This window comes from Typopeltis vanoorti, chromosome 9 (assembly GCF_054136105.1).
Source record: "Typopeltis vanoorti isolate ZY-2024b chromosome 9, IOZ_Tvanoo_1.0, whole genome shotgun sequence".
Classification (NCBI taxonomy): Eukaryota; Metazoa; Arthropoda; class Arachnida; order Uropygi; family Thelyphonidae; genus Typopeltis; species Typopeltis vanoorti.
In genome coordinates this window covers 69,142,487-69,165,691 of record NC_143557.1, presented here as the reverse complement: position 1 = coordinate 69,165,691, position 23,205 = coordinate 69,142,487, and the positions used below count along the sequence as shown (strand labels likewise).

Below are 23,205 nucleotides of genomic sequence, written 5' to 3'. Positions count from 1 at the left end.
GTTTAATTTAATTAATTAGCATAAATATTTTATGATTCATTCATTAGTGTATAGGCTAGGCCAGACTTTTCATAAAGCAATCATATTGCTGCTTCTTCGTTAACAGTGCATGAATCATTATACCTGTAAATAAATACGAATTTCTTTTCATATTATCTTTTCATTTTTGATGTCTAGTGTTAGTAATACATATAACTTGTACAGTGTTTTGTATCATCATATAAGACAATATTGATGTATGCCAGGAAGAAACTTTTTTTGAGCAGACTTTTCAATTTTTTGATCTGAGATTTGGTAGGATCATAATCTGAAGGTCTATAGTTGAAGTGGTCTCTGAGAATGATATCCATTTTTATATTATATTCACTGGTATTAAGAATAACATTAGCACTCTCCTTATCAACTCTGATGATGATTATACTGCTATCTTTGTGTTGTTTCTTGAGGGCACTGAGTTGGCAAGATGATAGATTTCTTTTTGGAGGTGAAGATCGAGAAAATATGCTGGCCATGTCATGGATACATTAATACACAGATACATTGGCTCCTTTGTTCTTTCCTGGTGTTTATCAAATAAACACCAGGAAAGTTGTATTCTGAAGATTTAGGCCTTGCTTCTCATGCCATCAACACTAAACAGAGAGTTCACTAGAACCATACCAAGATGCTACACTACAATAGACAAATTTGATTGTCTATTTTTTGAATCGTGAACCCCTATGTTACTGTCCTAATCTTAATTGGACAGACTGGATACCTTCTAAGTTTTGGAAAGTGATTGTTGTTTATAAGTTTATATTTTTATTTATTATTTTTAAATTAATTAATTATACGTCTATTCCCATGTCTCTGAACTTTAATAGTGTTTCCTCTTGCTGGACAGCAGCACCTGAGACACATGATAATATATGCATACTGTATGATTCATTCTTGTATTCAGAATTTAAATGTTGTTGCTAGTTTTTTTTTTTTTTTTTTATCTTCTCCCAGAAAGAAGCTCATGACATGTTGAGCAAAATATATATAGGAGTAATTAATTATTTTTAGTTTTCTCTTACCTGTGTGAATCCATTATTCAAAACATATTTTTTGGTAACAAAAAGAATATCATCCTATAACACATCTAATCCTCCATCAGTCAAAGCAGGATATCTCAACTGCCTAGTGCAACTCGTTAGCCCTAATCTACTAAAGTTTGAAATGTCAGAAATAAAGGCTTGTCCAAACTGTCTGCCACGGTTCTGTGTACAGTATTGTAGCGAAAAGTATCATAATTAATCGCATTCTGCCAAAATCTATGAACTATGTGTGTGTGAGAGAGAGAACATCTTGCCTTCTCCTAGTCATGCCAATGATAACAGATGAATCAGGCCTGAGTAAAATATCTTATAAAGTAGGAAGCAAAAAAAAAAATAAATAAATAAAAGCAAGCTTTCCACCACAGCGTCTGGTGCTGTCTCTTATACTTATAAGATTATGATCATCATCAAATTCCTGTCCTGTACACCTTCTTGAGGGTACATGTAACTAACTTCGTATCAACAATTTTCCTTCAAATCAATCTGTTATCTGTCAAGACTCCAACATTATCAGATCTTTTTACTGTATCAATCCACCTATATCTTGGTCTTCTTCTGGGTCTGTTTCCTGCCACCCTAGCAGAGAACACTTGTTTTGCTAATCTTTTCTCTCCCATTCTGTTTAAATGACCATACCATCTGAAGTTAGCCTGTTAACACAATCCTGGATGGTAACAATGTCAAATTTCTTTCCTAATATCCTCATTTTTGATATGATATTGCCATTGATGCCATCTATTCACACTCCTAATCTTTCTCAGGACTCTCATATCTGTATTCTCTAGTCTTTGATCAACTGTTTTATTTCTAACCCAGCTCTTAGATCCATAAGTTAAAATTGGTTTGAACACTGTCTTGTATACAGCTAATTTAGTGTTTTCACTAATTTCTCTCTTATCATCATCATCATCATCAAATTCCTGCCATGTACCCACAAGGGGTGTACAGGATATGATAGTACTACATGAAAAAATTATATCATTACTAACTTCCTATCTACAATTTTCCTCCAAATCAGTCTGTTACTTGTCAAGACTCCAACATTATCAGATCTTATATTTCTGTCTAAGGCACTTTGTACCGTATCAATCCACCTATATCTTGGTTTTCCTCTGGGTCGTTTTGCTGCCAACCTGGCAGAGAACACTTGTTTTGCTAATCTTTTCTCTCCCATTCTGTTTAAATGACCATACCATCTGAAGTTAGCCTGTTAACACAATCCTGGATGGTAACAATGTCAAATTTCTTTCCTAATATCCTCATTTTTGATATGATATTGCCATTGATGCCATCTATTCACACTCCTAATCTTTCTCAGGACTCTCATATCTGTATTCTCTAGTCTTTGATCAACTGTTTTATTTCTAACCCAGCTCTTAGATCCATAAGTTAAAATTGGTTTGAACACTGTCTTGTATACAGCTAATTTAGTGTTTTCACTAATTTCTCTCTTATCATCATCATCATCATCAAATTCCTGCCATGTACCCACAAGGGGTGTACAGGATATGATAGTACTACATGAAAAAATTATATCATTACTAACTTCCTATCTACAATTTTCCTCCAAATCAGTCTGTTACTTGTCAAGACTCCAACATTATCAGATCTTATATTTCTGTCTAAGGCACTTTGTACCGTATCAATCCACCTATATCTTGGTTTTCCTCTGGGTCGTTTTGCTGCCAACCTGGCAGAGAACACTTGTTTTGCTAATCTTTCCTCGCCCATTCTGTTTAGGTGACCACACCACCTTAGATTAGCTCTGCTAACGCATTCCTGGATGCGTTAATATCCTCGTTTTTAATATGATATTGCCATTGATGCCATCTGTTCACGCCTATAATCTTTCTCAGGACTCTCATATCTGCGGTCTCTAGTCTTTGGTCAAGTGTTTTACTCCTGACCCAGCTCTCAGATCCATAAGTTAAAACTGGTTTGAACACAGTCTTGTATACAGCTAATTTAGTGTTCTGACTAATTTCTCTCTTATTCCATATGAATTTATTCAATTGACTTCCCACCATACCAGCTTTGCTGATTCTGTTGTCTATTTCTATATTTAATTTACCATCTTCACTAAAAATCGTGCCTAAGTAGCTGAAATGTTTTACTTGTTCCACAGGTTCTCCATTCACAACACAGTTGACATTTTCAATGATTCTGCCTATTTTCATTGTCTGTGTCTTTTTATTGCTGACCTTCATACCATATCTATTACAACAACTATTCAATTTAGTCAGAGAATCTTGCAGACTTGTAGCAGATTTATTTAGAAGTATAACATCATCCGCATAAAGCAAAGAGCTGACGTTAACATCTCCAATTTTGATATCATTTTTAATACCACTTTCCTTCATAATGTGATCCATATAGATAATGAATAACAGAGGGGATAATGTACATCCTTGTCTCACACCAGATTTAACATTAAACCATCTTCCTGTACTTCCTTCAATTCTAACTGCTGACTTACAACTCAAATAAAGACTAAGTATTGCTTGATATAATGCCCCATTGACACCATATAAGTGCAGCGTATTGAATAGCTTCTCTCTTGGCACATTATCATATGCCTTTTCCAAATCGACAAAACTTAAATACAGATCTTTCTTATATTCCCATGCTTTCTCCACTATTTGTCGTAAAGTGAAGATCTGATCCTGACAGCTTCTGTTTGGCCTGAATCCAGCTTGTTCTTCACCAAGCTTATCTTCCACAATTCTTCTCAACCGTTTCTCAAGTATACTTGCATAGATTTTGCCAGGAACACTCAGTAGGGAAATACCTCTGTAATTCTCGCATTCAGTTTTATTTCCCTTTTTATATATGGGTACTATGAGAGTCTACTCCAATCATCGGGAATTCGTCCCTCTGTCCAGGCTTTCTGAACTATGCAGTATATGTAAGACTCTTATACCACCATACTTCAGCATTTCTGGTCGAATATCATCTACTCCAGCTGCCTTTCCACATTTCAAGCCTTTGATGGCTTTTTCTACTTCAAGTATGGATATGTATACCTGCTTGCATGCCTGGTCAGTGTTTTTTACCACTGTGCTATCATCACTGCTTGTTTCATTTAGCAGTTTTTCAAAGTAATTACTCCATACTTCAAGGATATTTTTTTCTCCGGTTTTCATGTCACCTTTATCATCTCTAACTCCTTTTACAGCACTCTTTCCTCCATTCCTAAGCTTCTTCAACAACCTCCAGAATATTTTGCCACCTTCTTGATATTTATTTTCTATATTGCCAAAGTCCACCCATGACTTTTGTTTAGCTAGTTTTACACAGTGTTTAGCATTCTTGCATTTGTCTCTATATTCTCTAAGAGCACAAACTGACTTATTTGACAGGAACTTTTGATATGCTTTCTTCTTTTCCTTCACTGCCTCTTTAACTTCCTGTGTCCACCAGGGAGTTCTGATTTTTTTTATCCTTGCAGACAACCTCACCACATGCCTCTCTAGTTGAATCAATCAGGGCTATTTTCAAGGCTTGCCATTGAATCTCCAAGGTTTGATTCCTGTTCTCGAACTCTTTCATTTTTTCTTCAATAATCTTTGTGTATTTTAGTCTACAGTTCACATCTGAGAGCTGCTCAACTTTTATTCGCTTTAAAACTTTCTTACATGTTATTCTTTTTCAATATGAAATTCAATTTTATCCTACTCAAGACTAAAGAGTGATCACTTCCAATTTCAAATCCTCTGTACACTCTGGTGTCCTGCACTAGGGAGAAAACATCACTATCAACAATAACATAGTCAATGAGAATTTTTCTTATTCCTAGCCTCTTCTCTCCATGTGAATTTGTGCACATTTTTATGTTGGAACATGGTGTTAGTAATAACCAGTCCATGTCCTGAGCTTTGCTCTTTTCTCCAAATTTTCCCAAAATATTTTTGCATGTCTGACAATCATTTCCAACTCTGCTATTTAGATCCCCAACAAGGACCAACTTTTCCTTTTTCATTGTGTCAGTTGCTTTTTCTAAAGCGTCAAAAAAATTCCTCCACTTCTACCTTAGTAGACCATAGGCACAAATAAGTCTCATTGTCCAGTTCCCCATTCTCATATATGTTCACATTACTCTACTTGAGACTGACTGCCATTCAAGAAGATTAGCCTCATATTTTGTGTTGAATACTATGGCTACTCCTTCTTTTCCTTGATTATCATTGCCTGAATATAACATTTTGTATTTATTACTCAGAAAGATCTCACCAGTTTTGATCTTTTTTGTTTCAGTCACCCCTATTATGTCGATCTGGTATTTATCTAATTCCTCAGCTAGTTCCATTTCTTTGCCATTCAGACTTCTTACGTTGATAGTACCGATCTTTAACTCTGGTGATGTTGAGTTGGGGTTTGTTTTCGGATTTGTTCCAGTAGCTGACTTTTCGCAGTTCGCCCTGGTTCCCTGGTGAAAACAACGGGGGCCTTGTTTAACCGGGCGACGCCCAAGGCGGCATGAAATTTCTCTCTTATTCCATATAAATTTATTCATTTGACTTCCTATAATACTGGCTTTGTTGATTCTGTTGTCTATTTCCATTTTTAATTTACCATCTTCACTAAAAATTGTGCCTAAGTAACTGAAATGTTTTACTTGTTCTATAGGTTCTCCATTCACAATGCAGTTGATATTTTCAATGTTTCTGCCTATTTTCATTGTCTTGTTATTAGGAAAGAACTTGACATTGTCAGCATCCAGGAATGCGTTAGCAGAGCTAATCTCAGGTGGTATGATCACTTAAACGGAATGGGCGAGGAAAGATTAGCAAAACAAGTGTTCTCTGCCAGGTTGGCAGGAAAACGACCAAGAGGAAGACCAAGATGTAGGTGGATTGATACGGTACAAAGTGCCTTAGACGATAGAAATATAAGATCTGATAATGTTGGAATCTTGTCAAGTAACAGACTGATTTGGTGGAAAATTGTAGATAGGAAGTTAGTAATGACGTAAATTTTTCGTGTAGTACTATCGTATCCTGTACATCCCTTGAAAGTACATGTCAGGAAGTTGATGATGATGATGTTATTGCTGATTTTCATACCAAATTTATTACAACAGTTATTCAATTTAGTCAGGGAATCTTGCAGACTTGTACTGGATTTATTTAAAAGTATAACATCACCTGCATAAAATTAAGAGCTGACATTAACATCTCCAATTTTCATACCACTCTCCTTCATAATGTGATCAATATAAATAATGAATAACAGAGAGGGTAGTGTACTTCCTTCAATTCTAACTACTGATTTACAATTCAAAGATTAAGTATTGCTTGATGTAATGCCCCATTGACACCATATAAATGTAGCATTTTGAATAGCTTTTCTCTTGGCACTTTATCATATGCCTTTTGCAAATCTATAAAACTTAAATACAGAAGATCTTTAAATACTTCAGATTTTTGTTATATTCTTACAGTTTCTCAACTATTTGTGAGAAAGTGAAAATCTGATCTTGATAACCTCTATTTGGCCTGAATCCAGCTTGTTCTTCACCAAACTTCCCTTCCACAGTCCTTCTCAACCGTTTCTCAAATATACTTGCACAAATCTTGCCAGGAATACTCAGTAGGGAAATACCTCTGTAATTCTCACATTCAGTTTTATTTCCCTTTTTGTATATGGGTACTATGATAGCTCTACTCCAAATATCCTGAATTCGTTGCTCTGTCCATGCCTTCTGAACTATGTAGTGCAGCCACTTTAAGACTTTTATACCTCCATACTTGAGCATTTCTAGTCATAGCATGTACTCCAGCTGCCTATCCGCATTTCAGTCTTTTGATGCCTTTTTCTGCTTCAATATGGATATGTATTCCTGATTGCAAGCCTGTTGAATGTTTTTTACCACTGTGCTGTCACTGCTTGTTTCATTTAATGATTTTTTTGAAGTAATTACTGCATATATCAAAGATATCTTTCTCTTCAGTTTTCATGTCACCTTTATCATCTCTAATTCCTTTTACAGCACTCTTTCCTCCATTTCTGAGTCTTTCATCAGCCTCCAGAATATTTTGTCAACTTCCTGATATTTATTTTCTATGTTCTTACCAAAGTCTTTCCATGACTTTCGTTTAGCTAGTTTTACACAGTGTGTGTGTGTAGCTTACAGTGGTTTGATTTCTCTTTTCCTTCACTGACTCTCTAACTTCCTGTGTCCACCATGGATTTCTTATTTTTCTATCCTTGCAGACAATCTCTACCTTGCAAGTTTTTATTAATTTACATATCACCTGATTAACTTTTTATTTGTACTGTTTTAATATTAGCACTGCCATGTAGCTACATAAAAAAAAAAAAAAAAAAAAAAAAATCAGTGTAGCGATACAAGCAATTGCTTGCATATAACAGCTCATAGGATAGTGTGAGCTGAAATGTGTGAAATTTTTTGACAACTACAGGAAATAAGCACAGATCGGTCTGATTTCAAGGTTTTTTGAAAACATGAAAAAATAAATTTTTTTAGTAAAGTGCACAAATGTGTTATTTTTGTGTTTTTACACAAAAATTCTATAAATTGGAGCATGTTGTGTGTATGTAAGCAATTTTCGTTACATATAGCATTATTTTAACATAGTAATTGATAGAGAATATGGCAGTTCATGATATGCATGACTTTGTAACACTCATTAATGCTATCAGAGGGTGTTGAGATTGCACAATTAATGATTATCTTGCAATTTTTTATTAATTTGCGTATCACACAATTAACTTATTTCAATCAATGTTTTCTTCTGGCCATGCCACTGAATCTCCAAGGTTTGGAGATTTTCCTCTACTCAAACCCTTTCATTTTTTCTTGAATAATGTTTGTGCATTTTAGTCTACAGTTCACATCTGAGAGCCTGCTCAACTTTTATTCGCTTTAAAACTTTCTTATATGTCATTCTTTTCAATATGAAATTCCATTTTATTCTGCTCAAGACTAAATGGTGATCACTTCCAGTTTCAAATCTTCTGTACACTCTAGTGTCCTGCACCAGTGTGAAAGACATAACTATCAACAATAACATAGTCAGTGAGAATTTTCTTATTCCTTGCTTCTTCTCTCCAAGTGAATTTGTGCACATTTTTATATTGGAACATTGTGTTAGTAATAACCAGTCCATGACCTGAGCAGAAATCCAACAGGTATTTGCCATTATTATTGGCTTTGCTCTTTTCTCCAAATTTTCCCAAAATATTTCTGTATGTCTCACAATCATTTCCTACTCTGCTATTTAGATCCCCAACAAGGACCAACTTTTCCCTTTTCATTGTGTCAGTTGCTTTCGCTAAAAGCCTCAAAAAATTCCTTCACGTCTACCTTAGTAGACCCTTCTGTGGGACCATAGGTACAAATAGGTCTCATTTTCCAGTTCCTCATTTTGATATTTGGCCACATTTCGTTCTTTGTCTTATAAGCATTCTCCTAATGATTTGAAACCAAATTTGAGCACAGCCATAAATACTTTATGTAAATGCAGATGAGTACTTAGTGCAGTTGGAAGACTGCAGTGTACATCCTTTGTTTGGAAAAGATCCAGATTTGAATCTTATCATGACTTGGATATTTATAATGTTATGTCTGGTTCTCCCTGTTTATTTATTCATTTATATTATTTTATTTACAGCTCTTCCGTTGCCGACAAATTTATATTCTTTAAGTTGACTGCGCCAGCTGGCAACTGAAGTCTGAGACACAATTTTAAGCTACTGAAAACAATATAGGGATCAAGTGGTTTGCAGTCGTGGTCCCCCTTTCTTAGTTACTAATGGATTCCCCTATTACTTATGCACGGTCCGAATTTTAACAAGTGGTAACTCAATTCTCAGAACAATGACAGACTCATGTGGTTTGAATTAAAGAAATACATTTATTTAGACAAAACACGTATATACACTTTAGTCAGAAATTTCAATTCTAAGGAGCCTGAATTTCTCCCCTCTTAAATTTACATATCCAAAATTATTTACTCTGAAATCTTATGGTATCAATTTCACACTCTTCTTTGTATAACTATATTCAGGCTCGATTAATTTCTACTGAGTTGCTCAGTTCTCATTCATGGGAATAACACATATACATAGATACATTCTACAATCCTAGTGTGAAGCATATTAGACGTACTCCGTCTTGCTAAATTCACATGAGACAATATTTTCTCTTATATTCTGGCTTTATCCTCCCCAAAAATTCAGTTAATATTTAAGTTCAAATTTAATACAATAATAACAATGTTTCTTCTAACATAAACAGTCCGAAGCCTTGGTTCTCAGCTCAGCTTAAGCTTAGGGTGTTACTTGCTCTTTAGACATAGACAGAATGTGCAAAAGATTACAGTTCTTTAGATATAAAGTAGAAGTAAAGATATAAAGTAGTATATGGAGCTCCTTGATGTTCTGTTTCTTATACCCTCTTTGGTTATTATTCAATATAATACGAAAACTTGCATCTTACCGTTCTTGCTTTTTTCTGGTTGTTATTGGGACTTCCTTAACTAGGCCTTTGGGTTTTCTCACCGTATATTTCTTATGCCGTTTGCGACACATTTCTATTCTTTTCGATAGAGGTTCACCTCTTCACTGACTTTATACTTTGGCATGGCTAACCAACGGCCCTTTTCTGGAACTCTGGCTGCATTCCTTAGTTGTGACTATGGTCATCGCGGCACATATAGCAACGGGAAATGTTGCTTGGGCACGGCAGCAAGCTTCACAGCTATCCAGCACTTGGAATCAGGAATCAGGAACAGAAAATAGAGGACGATTGAATTCGGCGCCGAAACCTACATACCTCATGTGAGCGCCCTCTCTTGATGACTACGTCACGCACATAGCGGCGGCCGATTGGTTACCATAGCTCTGAACTGTTTTTGACATGGCTCAATACACTTATTATCTTATATACATCTTTCAGTAATTTATACATATTTTTTCTCTGTTAAATAATCCACTAACATTATTTCAATTTTGGGGTTCTCAAAATTTACTTAATATCTACAAAGGAATGTTTAGACACAGTTCTGAGTTACCAAGATGCACATTTTCTTCTGGAAGGCATAAGCATGTCCATATCCATGGCTTTTAACGTCACCTTATGTTGGGTCGGAAATAGGATGACTCATTGAAAGTGAGTTGGCACTTTTTCCGACACAACAATAATAAAATTTTCAGCTGTAGGTGAGTTAGTCAGTCTCATTCATATAGAGGTAGGAGTTTTTCATCCACTAAGGCAAGTAGAACTGTTGAGTGCAGTTTAACATACAAAAATGCATTTAATAAGTGTAGACATTATAGGTGGCAGGTAATCATAATATAATAATATTCCTCACAGAAAAATGTGTACATAAATGTAAAAATAAGTCAAACTTTTACTACAAAATGGTAACTTTTTGCAGTGCCACCAGATCTTAGAAATTTCTATACATTATTGTTGTTGGTTGGCTGGAATTACAGCCAAATCGCCTAAGACTATGAGACCAGTATATTATTTCTCTTAATTGTCTTTTCTGTTACTGATTTGCCTATTTTGTGATATAAGAATTCTGAGTTTCTAGGAGGAAAATAATGCCTATTTATGAAACTAGCTAACTTGTCTACATTTGAAAAGCCTTTATAAAGATACTGTACATCCTTAAATATGGTTTGATCCTGCTAGAAGGCAAGTAGTTAATTGTTCTTGCAACAGCATTATGGAGGTACTCCTGTCAGACAGAAACAGAATGCCACCAAATTGTATCTTATTGAAACATTTAATAAAAATGTGTCTTCAGTAAAATGTGAGTACCTTTTAATTAAGAAGTTTTTCTATAGAGAAGAAAAGTTATTTGAGTTGAATTTTCTTATGTAAAGCTTGAAGTAGCAACACATTTTTTAAGCTACAGTTGATTCTCCATAGCGAACCCTAAAGCAGGGGTCTTCAACACATTGCCTGCGGAGCTCTTTGCTGTGGCCCGCCACCCATTTTGAAAAAATAACTACTTAACATTAAAACGTGATTAAATAAAAAAATAATTTCAACGAAGCCTCCAAGCCACTAAGCTATACTGCGATATTTAGAATTGTAAGATGCTTTCTAGATTCAGAAGAAACGCTGTGCATTTGATACTTTACATAAAACCTATAAAAATAAATATTAAATAGACATGCTTCTTCGGCCATCTACCAGTGCCAAGCGGTACTTAAGTACTAGTACTAAAGTCACAGCTAGATGGCTGAAGCAGTAGTTCGTTCGAGTGCACTGTCTAGGGCCTTCCGGATACATCTCGAAGGTTCTTGATACTTCGTTATTTTCAAATAAATACAAGAGGATCTCCTTCTCAGTCAGTCATGAACAGTGTGATATTTGTGTATAAGCACACGCAGGTTCATCGTGTTAGCCATAGCCTATTGTGGTTTTATATTGACAGACTTTTTTCATTAGTATGAGGCATATTCAGTGGATAATAACCGTTACACGCCATTTTGGATCATTTTTTGGGTTCATCCATCCATCACTATGGAGTCTACAAGTAAAAAGCGCAAATCAAGTGATTCTTGTTGGATTTTTAATGAAACATAGACCAATTTGTACTTTTTTGTGCTGATCGACTATAAGTCAGTGTGTTTAATTTGTCGTGAGTCAGTGTCAGTATCAAAGGAATACAATATAAATCAACACATTGAGGCAAAGCATGCTTTGTCATGCAGGCAAAGAATGCATGAAGCAAAGGGCGGCTTCGTGTGGACAAAGTGAACCGTCTCCAAATTGATTTAAAATGCCAGCAGGGTAAGTTTAAAAGGCAGAGGGAAGAGAGTGAAGCATGCATCAAAGTAAGTTATGTAATAGGTGAAAAAATTGCTAAAAAATCAAAAGCCTTCTTGGACGACGAGTTTGTGAAAGAGTGTCTCATCAGTGCTGGGGAAGTTCTGTGCCCAAATAATAAGGAAGTATTTAAAAAACAGAGTTTGTCTGGGATAACTGTAGCACGTGTCGAAGAACTTGCCAATGACATTGAAGGAACTTTAAAAAAACCGTCGTCTGGATTTATGTCATATTCACTTGCTTTAGATGAGAGCACAGATGTGAAGGATACAGCACAACTGGCTATCTTTGTTCGTGGCATTGATCAACAATTCAGTGTGACAGAAGAACTGCTAGCGCTTGTACCTATGAAGGGAACGATGAAAGGCACTGATATTCTTGAAGTCACCAAGAAAACGCTCCAGTGTTTCGACCTAAGCTTGACCAACCTCGAGGATGTGGTAACTGATGATGGGAAAGAACGAAGGGTTTGTTGCGCTGCTACGGAAAGAACTGGAACTAGAAGGAAAAGACTTCATCCATTACCACTGTTTCATCCACCAGGAGAATTTGTGTGCAAAAACTATTGGATTTGAGAATGTCATGAAAGTTGTTGTGACTGTTGTCAACATTATTAGGGCAAGAGGATTGAATCATCAGTTCCAAGAGTTTTTGACCCAAGAGTGCTGTTAAAACTATCGTTTTATTGTTAAATCTAATTCCTATTAATTAATTCTTGTTCAGCTGCGTCTTTGTAAAATTCTATGTTTTCTCATTTGAAACTTATCTTCTTAACCTTTACTATACTTTCGACTTTGTTTGATTTACTGGTGTTTATTCTAAATTAAAGTTTGGAAAATTTGTTTGTTGGTCAGCTGCACCACCAAAATTCTAGGATAAGAGGTGTATCTCCCTCCGAAGAATAGAACACACAGCTCCTTCCTTTCCAACTTATCTCTATACCAAATTACATATATTTCTTACTCTGCAGTCATGGTAATATCTACTTTCAGACACATAGGTTCAATTTTATGAGTAGTGCATTGGACTTAGAGAACAATCAAGTTATTTTGACAAAAAAACAATTTATTCATCACTAAGAAAAAAATACACAAATGACACAATTTAATTTGACTTAAATCTAATATGTACGCTATATCTAACAACTCAATATAACTTATACGATCATTTCTCACAATCATCTGAATCTCAGCAGGACTACTTGTCTAGAAATTTACCCCCCCCCCTTTCTTAACTTTACATATAATCAGATCATCAACATTTAAAACTTCAGCCTAAAGGAATGACTACAACAATTAAATACAAGTATATTCACTATACAATTCAGCTAAGCCTTCTCTTACATAGAGCAAATTAATTCAATTGTTAGCTCAAGGTCTGAAGTCCTGCAACTGTAATTTTAAAACAATTCCATCAATTCAAACCACCATCACAATCTTAAGTTTCTTTCTGACTAAATAATGGAAAGTTCTTACTTTTATAGAGGCTATAGAGGGATATTCAGCTATAGAGGACCAGACTTCAGTAAGTCTGGTCCTCTATAGCTGAATATCCCTTCTTGTTCCCGTTAGACCTCGTCACTGTACCTGAACATCCTTTTCATAATTTGCAAGACTTCTTTCTTGTTATTGGCAGACAATTTAATTCCTACAGCTTGGAAGTTCAGCATCTGGTTTCACCTAATATGACATGCCTTAGTTGCTTCGTGAATACAGGTTCGCCGAATAGGATAACGATTCATCACCTACGATTCTAGTGAAGCTCAGCTGCCGTTAACAATCATCGTACCTTCTTCTAAACTCCTAAGCTTACGTTGACCTTGATACTGTCATGAGTCTAAACTCTCTCGTTGGAACTCAACTTGACTTCCTGCCCCACAAACAGAAACTCCACTCCCGAACATACTCGAACTTGAACTCCCAGGAACAGATTAAACCAAGCAAGTTCTGTCTTGATGCAGCAAACTGCTATTTATGTGGTTCCGATGACCTTCATTTTTCTTATGTCGTAGTCCCCTGGGTACCCAGATGTTCTGCACCTGTGTAATGTTGACCTTCGCATTTGTAGTGGCCTCAGGTCATGACTTAATTCCTTAATTTCTGTCTGGAATTTTTGTTGACTAGAGGTATACTTAGACACAATTTACCTTATAATTTTCTTTGTTCTTACACAAAACTTTTGATAATACAATATTCAACAATTTCAAAAAAAAAAAAAAACATTATTTCCATTTCAATTAACATCAAGTTTTTCTATTAACACACAAGTATTTTAGTGGGACTTAGCATACTTGTAAAATCTGGATAAAATGCAATTTATTACAAGTTTTCCTTTCATTCAAGTTTTTACAGTGCGAAGCAGATCACGTGTGGTTTATTATAGTGATGTGCGTTGGTTGAGTAGAGGGAAGGTTTTTAAAAGAGTCTTTGACTTAAGGAGCAAAATATAGGAGTTCATGCAAACCAAGGAGGAATCCGATTGCGGAATTTACCGATCTGAAGTGGATGACAGACTTTGCCTTTGTGACTGAACATCTCGTTGCATATGATGACCTAAATACACAGCCACAATCCAAAGATCAACTGGTGCACACTCTGTTTTATCACATCAAAGCTTTTGTAGCCAAGCTCAAACTTTGGGAGGCACAACTCACAAAAAAAGACTTAACTCATTTTCAGCTTCTCACTGAGTCCAACTGTTTGTCTCTTGATGAATACGCTACAAAATTAGCTGTGCTGCGAAGTTAGTTCGAAGAGAGATTTAGTGATTTTCGTAACCAACAATCTTCTTTAGATTTATTTTCAATGTCATTCAGTGTCAATGTTGCCAAAATGTCAGGCTCAGTACAAATGAAGCTGCTTGAACTCCAAAACAACTCTTTTCTGAGGGAAAAATTATTCAAAATGCCTTGCTTACATTTTACAAAGACTACATTTCTGAGTATGCATTCCCTAATCTTTGCCAGCATGCTTTGGAGATGTATGCTTTGTTAGGAAACACATACTTATGTGAGCAGTTCTTCTCTAGAATGAAGCATGTGAAGCCCAAGACAAGAACTCACATTACGGACTAACATCTCGAGAATACTCTGCACATAGCAACTTCCAACATTGATGCCAACATCGCCAAACTGGTTAAAGAAAAACATTGCCAAGTTGCCCATTGACATTGTAAAAAATTAATATCTTTTTTCAAGTATTGATTGTATTTACTTATCATGTACCTGACTCTTAAAGCTGAGTTTGTTTATTTTTATAAGATTTTATGTAAAGTATCAAATGCACAGCATTGCTTGTGAATCTGGAAAGCATCTTGCAATTCTAAATGCTCAGTATAGCTTAGCGGCCCGTTGGCTTCATTGAAATTTTTAATGCGACCTGCACTGTCTGAAAGGTGGAAGACCCCTGCCCTAAAGGAACTCCAGCAAGTTCCCTTTGGAATAGACTATATCTATGGTGCTTTGGTTGAGAATATTGAGTAGTTTGATAGTCAAACATTTAAGAAAATTCCAAGAAGGGTATAGGATAACATAATATTGATATTATGCCGCAGTATAGCTTAGTGGCCCGTTGGCTTCAATGAAATTTTTAATGCTACCTGCACTGTCCGAAAGGTTGAAGACCCCTGCCCCCTATAGGAACTCCAGCAAGTTCCCTTTGGAATAGACTATATCTATGGGGCTTTGGTTGAGAATATTGAGTAGTTTGATAGTTGAACATTTAAGAAAATTCCAAGAAGGGTATAGGATAACATAATATTGATATTAAATTTCATTTTATAATTTGTGATATTATATAAAAGAGGTAAGAAGATTCATCCTGAAATTTCATATGCTGTCTAATTTTGCTTTGTTATTTTTAGGTAAATATTGTTAAACCTTTGGCCCCATTTTTTGTCAAATATGATTCTGTAACCATAAGGCAAGTATTTTTTTTTTCTTCTCTATTCTTAGTTTTCACTGATTATGATAATATATTCTCTGTTTAATAATATACAGGATTTCCACAAAATAATACCATTAATTTAATTCAAGTAAGTTGTAAACCAAACTGTTATAAGTTACCTAACCTAAAATAGTTGTTCACTTACTCAGTTTTGTGCGTGCCTTTCATCCTGATCAAAAAGTATGTAGCAAGAATTTTGCAAATCCATCAAGTTAGTAACTGATGAGAAATATATAAGTAATGGTATAATTACTTGTTCTTATTTGATTACTTAATATAATTGATTGTCCAATTTCCAAGACATCTGCCATAGTCTTATCCTTGAGATGTTTTTCTTGTGAGGTTATTTATATTAATGATTAATGTGTACATCAAAAGCAACTTTGCTACAAAATTTAAAAACAACAACAACAAAAAAAAAATGTTAGAAATGCTATATTTAGTTTAATTCCTTTACCCAAGTGTGAGCAAACAAAGTTTGCGCCTGAAAATATCTTCAGGACTGAATATGGTGTTGTACTACCTTACTGGAGTAAGGTAGTACAACACCAGGCAACTCGTAGCAAAGGTGGACCAAGCTGACAACATTCCTATCCCAGTATCTCCCATAATGCGTGAGGAGTGTTTGCCAGGAGAAACAATAGAAAGGGTGGCTATGGCAATTAAGAGAGGTGAAAGGGTGGATGAGATGATTGTGATGGTAGGAACGAATGACTTGAGTGGTAATGTAAGTCGGGCAGCGAGAGATATGAGGTTTTTGCTTGAGACTGTACGGAAGAAGACAGAGAGAGGAAAAATAGTGTGCGTGTTGCCTAGGTATGATAATGATGAGCTGAGCAGAAGAGCGGTGATATTGAATGGCATAATAGCAAGAATGTGTGACAAGAGAGGACTGGTATATGTGGATGCTTGGAGTGCGTTTGAGGAAAGAGAGGAATTGTATGCGAGAGACCGTTTACATTTGAATGAGGAAGGATGTAGGCATCTGTAGAGATTGCTGTTCTGAAAGAGTCAGTGTGTCCCAGGGAGGATGATAGCAGGGGTGGCCTCTTGTGGGAATGGATACTTGGGAGAAGGGAGACGATGTCAGGTAACACTGAGCCCAGTGGAGTCTAGAAGGGATAATGCTGGGTATAGAAACAGGGGCATTTATATGCTTTATATTAGGCAACATGTAACAGAGGGAACAAGAGGTTCAAGAGTTTTAGATTTGGTTATAGCATCAGAAGAGTTGATAATAACTGAGATGACATCTCTCCCACCAGTTGGAGAGAGTGACCATATGGTTTTGACTTGGAAAATGAATAGACATGCAGGAGTATCAAAGAGATGGGAACTTATGTGGAATTATAATGCAGGTGATTATAATAGTCTTAGACGCCGACTTTGGGAAGTTTCATGGAGGGAGGAATTGGAAGGACAGGATATCGTTAGTGCATGGGAAATTGTGAAAGAATATTTGTTAGCAGCAATGGTAAGTTGTATACCACGAGTGAAGAAGAGGACACAATTTGGAGTAAAGTGGACGACAAACAATATTAAACAGGAATTGCATGTGAAAAAGAGGCTATGGAAGAGATATAAGGAGACAGGTGAGGAGAGGATGCGTGAAGAATATAAGACACAGGCCAGAAGAGTGACTAGTGTGGTAAGGAAAGCGAAACTGGAATATGAGAGGAGATTGGCCCTAAGAGCCAAAGAAAATCCTAGGGAATTTTTTAGCTATGTGGCCAGTAGGAGGAGAAATGACCGTGGAAGAATGATATTGTGGGATAAAAATGGGAATAGAGTGACTAATGCAGAGGACATAGTGGAATTGTTCAATGTCCACTTTATTGGAGTATTTCATCCTGGAGGAGTCAGTTTTAATGCTAGAGGGATAGGGCAGGTTCAAGGTTTAGAGGTACAGGAGGAGAGTGTGTTTCAGATACTGAGAACTCTAGATGTCAATAAAGCTTTTGGACTGGATGGTATTTCACCATGAGTTTTGAGAGAATATGCTAGGGAACTGACAGTGCCTTTAACCTGGCTTTTCAATGAAAGTCTGGCTGTGGGAAAGGTGCCCAGGGAATGGAAGGAAGGTAAGATAGTGCCATTGCATAAGGGTGGTAACAGACTGGAAGTGTCTAATTATAGACCAGTCTGTGTGTCATCAGTAGTTGTTAAGATCTTGGAGAAAGTAGTGAGGGACCGTATACAGCATTGGGCAGATGAGGGTAATGTTATCTGTGAGAGTCAACATGGATTTGTGAAAGGGCGCTCTTGTTTTAGCAATATGCTAGCCTTTTATAATAAAGTTACAAAAACATTAGATAAGGGAAAGGCATATACTGCAATTTTCTTAGACTTAGCAAAGGCATTTGACAGGGTGCCACATGATAAGCTGATGTTTAAGTTGCAACACATGGGTCCGAATGTCAGATTAGTCAACTGGATTCAGGATTGGCTTTCTGATAGGTATCAGAGAGTTGTGTATGGTGGAGCAGTTTCAAGGAGACAGAAGGTTACAAGTGGGGTCCCACAGGGCTCAGTACTGGGACCTATATTCTTTAACCTTTATATCAGTGACATTGCCAGTGGATTGCAAGGGGATATTCAGTTGTTTGCAGATGATGCAAAGCTGGGAAGGATTATTAGTAATAGTGCAGATGTGGTAGCCCTGCAAGAGGATTTGAATAAGCTAGATAGATGGGCAAATTAATGGGGGGTGTCAGTTTAATGCAGCAAAATGTAAGGTCTTGAGGTTTGGGAAACATCGATGGGATGCTGCATACTCTATGGGAGGAGTTATACTGGAGGAAGTTGGGGAGACAAGAGATCTGGGGTTGATGATTGATAGAAACCTGAAGTTTAGGGGACATATTGCAAAGGTGGTGAAGGTAACACAGAGGATTGCTGCAATTATGAGGACACTGACCTGCAGAGATAAGAGGGTTTTCATTCCGTTGTATAAGTCTCTGATCAGACCACACTTGGATTATTGTTCTCAGATTTGGTCCCCAGGATTTGAAGGGGATAAATTAACTGTGGAAAAGATACAAAGATGGTCTCAGGACTGTACAAGGATAGTTATGAGAATCGGCTGAGGGAATGTGGACTGCAGAGTTTGGCGGATAGGAGGAGGAGAGGTGATATGATTGAGATTTTTAAACTGTTGAGAGGTGGTTACAGGGTTGACACTGGGGAGTTCTTTCATTTGGTTGAACAGCGGGAAGGAGTGATGACAAGAGGCCATCCCTGGAAGTTACGAAAGGAAACTGTGAGCAAGAGGGTGAGGAGTGGTTTCTTTGCGTGGAGGGTGGTTGAGCCATGGAATGCATTGCCTGATAAAGTGGTGAGAACAGTCAATGAGTTTAAGGAGTGGTATGATAGATTTTGTGTTTCTTAGGGGGAACCTCCCCTCGATGAGTCTTGACAGACTTTATGTTCTTAGGAAGGACCTCCCACGATGAGTCTTTTGACTCCATGGAGGCCTGAATAATAATAATAATAATAATAATGATGCAAAACATATCTCCTTGCAGATATGTATAATGTTATGCATTAAGGGATTGGCCACTACCCAGACTAGTTTTGACCTTTATTGAGGTCTCTTCAGTGGGAGCCAGGCCCAGAAGTGGAGATACCAGGTAGAAGCAATAGCGAGGTCATCTTTACCTATAGGATTTGCCAAAAGCTGTGCCACCTTTTTTTTTTTAAATTACTCTGGATTTAGAGAAAGATGTTGAAAGTTTCTTTTTCACTTGGTTACTATAATAAATTTAGTTTAATCCTTTATCCAAGTGTGAGCAAACAAAGTTTGTGCCTGAAAATATCTTCAGGACTGAATATGGTGTTGTATTACCTTACTGGGGTAAGGTAGGTGTTGTACTACCTTACTCTAGTAAGGTAGTACAACACCGGGCAACTCCTTGCAAAGGTGGACCAAGCTAACAACACTCCTATCCGAATATCTCCCATAATGCAAAACACATCTCCTTGCGGATATGTATAATATTATGCATTAAGGGATTGGCCACTACCCAGACTAGTTTCGACCTTTATTTAGGTGTCTTCAGTGGGAGCCAGGCCCAGAGGTGGAGTTACCAGGCAGAAGCAATAGCGAAGTAATATTTACCTATGGGAGTTGCCAAAAGGTGTGCACCTTGTTTATTAAATTACTCTGGATTTAGAGAAAGATGTTGGAAGTTTATTTTTCACTTGGTTAGACTGTAATAAATTAGTTTAATCCTTTATCCAAGTGTGAGCAAACACAGTTTGCACCTGAAAATATCTTCAGGACTGAATATGGTGTTGTACTACCTTACTGGGGGTAAGGTAGTACAACACCGGGCAACGCGTAGCAAAGAAGGACCAAGCTAACAACACTCCTATTCCAGTATCTCCCATAATGCAAATCACATCTCCTTGCGGATATGTATAATGTTATTCATTAAAGGATTGGCCACTGCCCAGACTAGTTTCGACCTTTATTCAGGTCTCTTCAGTGGGAGCCAGGACCAGAGGTGGAGATACCAGGCAGAAGCAATAGCGAGGTCATCTTTACCTATTAGAGACCAAAAGGTGTGCCACCTTTTTTTATTAAATCACTCTGGATTTAGAGAATCAATCCCTTAATGCATAACATTATACATATCCACAAGGAAATGTGTTTTGCATTATGAGAGATACTGGGATAGGAGTGTTGTTAGCTTGGTTCACCTTTGCTCCGAGTTGCCTGGTGTTGTTACTACCTTAGTACAACACCTACCTTACCCCAGCAAGGTAGTACAACACTATATTCAGTCCTGAAGATATTTTCAGGCGCAATCGTTGTTTGCTCACACTTTGATAAAGGATTAAACTAAATTTATTATAGTCTAACCCAGCACTTCCCAAACTGTGGGCCGCGGCCCCCTTGGGGGCCGTAGGTTTTGTTGAGGGGGGCCGTGATATAATGAAAACAAATTTAAAATGTTTTAAGACTAAGTAGATTTTTTTTTTTTTTAAAAGAAACGTATTCAACTTTTATTATTTATTTATTTTTTGTTATTTTTTATATTTTAATGGAAAAATTCACACTTTGGTGTTGGTTCAGAAACTTTGCTTCCTGCGTATTTCGGCGCTTAATGAATATTAGTAAATATTGCTTATTCATATGTTTCATTTCAAAGCAGTGGTTAATTGTATTTACTTCGAATGCTCTACAGGGAAGCTCCAAATCTTCCTGTCCCTTTCATCACGCGTTGCGTTCGTAATCGGGGACTGTTGATATTGACTTTATATACATATCAAAACACGTTTTGTATTATCACTGTCATCCGAGATAGTTTTCTGTTACCAATAAAAGTTTCACATATACTTCACACATGAAAAAAAGCTTAAACAAGTTCATGTGGAGAGATAGTAACTCGCTTGCATTGGTAAACAACACCCCTCCCTAATAGCCACTATACTGCAGAGGCAATAAAAACAAGTACTTTTATTATGCCAGTGAATAAGGTATGAGCAGTCTGTGTAATATATTTCTCAACAAATAGTGCAATTAGAGACAACTGGGATAAAAACACACTAATTAATGAATCACATATCCCCTCATACAGAAACTATGCTCTATAGACTGAAACAAAACCATATGTTGCATGGGCAAACACAGTATCTAACTAAAAACTATTGTTATTAATTAGATGTGTGTGAGTTCGATTTCCCAAGGCAGCAATAAAATTCAGCCGAACGTGTTAAAATTCGTTAAAGTGTTAAAACTAAGTAATATATATATATATATATATAATGAATGTTATGGCAGTTTCACATATGGAATTCGGTTGAAGAGAGTTAGCATTTCAACTCAATTGTCAGCTATGCTTTTATCTTTTGGTTGTGCCATCTTTTGTTAATACTGCACCAATCATATGCACGTTTTAATAATCTGCCTTTGTTGTCTGTTTCTCGTTACGCTTAATTACCGTAAAGGGAGAAAAGTCACAAAACAGAAAAATGTTCCTGGTCCGGGGATTCCCTTATTCAGGTAATATTCACTAATTTCATGTTATCAGTCTGTGGTGTGTCACTATCGGTAAGTGGTGATATTATTTGATCTATTCTACATAAAAAGCTTAACCCTGCGATGGATAAGTGGCTGATAAAAAATATAAAAAAAAATCCCGCGAACAATCAGAAGAAGCAGAAACAGACTCAAAAAAAAAAGGACAGTATTTCATATTTTCCAGAACAGCTCGCATCGTTTTCAGAACCAAACGGTAAGAGGCAAAAAAGTTTTTTTTGCCTCTTACCGTTTGCATTTGATTTTTGCAATATTCGCTGCGTATGTTTTGTATTGAATATAAATACAATAAATATTATAATAATATATCTCTCTATTACGATTTTTTCCGAGGGGGGCCGTGAAATATTTTAATTTTTGCAAAGGGGGCCCTGACATCCAGAAGTTTGGGAAGCACTGGTCTAACCAAGTGAAAAATAAACTTTCATAATCCATTAGTGTTAGAACATGCAAATGGCAAGCCCTGAGTTACAAGTTTGATGTATGCTGAACATTGAACTTGCTCACTTCCAGATAAAAAAAAAAAATTGCTACACTCAGCTTTCATTCACAATATATGTTACTGCTATAACTTCATTTTTTCAGTGAATATTTGCATTTCAATAGCAGTATTCTTTTATGGAAATTCTGTAATAAAATACTGGGATTTACATCCTTCTTTCATTTGTTTATTTTATAGAAAGAAGCATTACTTATGTGTGCCTGTCCACTTCAAACCCGTTCGAGTTGGCCATTATGAAGAAGAGCTTATATTTATTACTGACATTGGCTATAACATCACAGTAGTTTTGCTTGGGGAGGCGGTTACGTCCCTATAATATTACTTAGGTATTATACAGATGTTATATCTGTTTTCTCTTGAAGTGTAAATGTATGTAATAATTCCTGAGATAGATGTATATCTGATATGTAGAAATATGCTTAACATTCCATTAGTATTTAAATGCAAAAACGAAAGTTTTGTAAATGATGTGTGTCGATCATGCACTTTTACAGTACTTCTTTTTCTATGCTCGTATTTTGTATTATGTATAAAGTAAATTTTTGAATTATATATATTTTTATATCTTTGTTTGGAGACATTTCTTTTTTAACATTAGCATCGAAAACATTACCTCATTTTTGGCTTGCATTAACCACACTTTTTTCCTGAAAACTGACAATCAAAAATTAAGGCTTAATCTGAACTTGAGAGTTTTTAGTTAGAGAACCAGTTAGAATATTCTTGAATGAGACACACACAACATTAATAAATGACTAATTACTCAGTGATGATTAAAAAAAAAAAAAAAGTTCTTTCAGACAAGTAGCTTTACAAAAATTTCAACTAAA

General features: G+C 36.2%; 1 protein-coding gene across 1 annotated transcript in view; it reads left to right on the top strand.

The window, feature by feature from the left end:
- LOC150103130 (uncharacterized) overlaps positions 1-22,943 on the top strand; it is a 607,032-nt gene extending 584,089 nt beyond the window's left edge. The window contains exons 31-32 of the mRNA XM_090397550.1: positions 15,748-15,806; positions 22,553-22,943. Coding sequence (XP_090253676.1) covers positions 15,748-15,806; positions 22,553-22,691 — 198 coding nt within the window. The 3' untranslated portion in view covers positions 22,692-22,943. The remainder of the gene's footprint in view (positions 1-15,747; positions 15,807-22,552) is intronic.
- Positions 22,944-23,205: the final 262 nt, after the last annotated feature.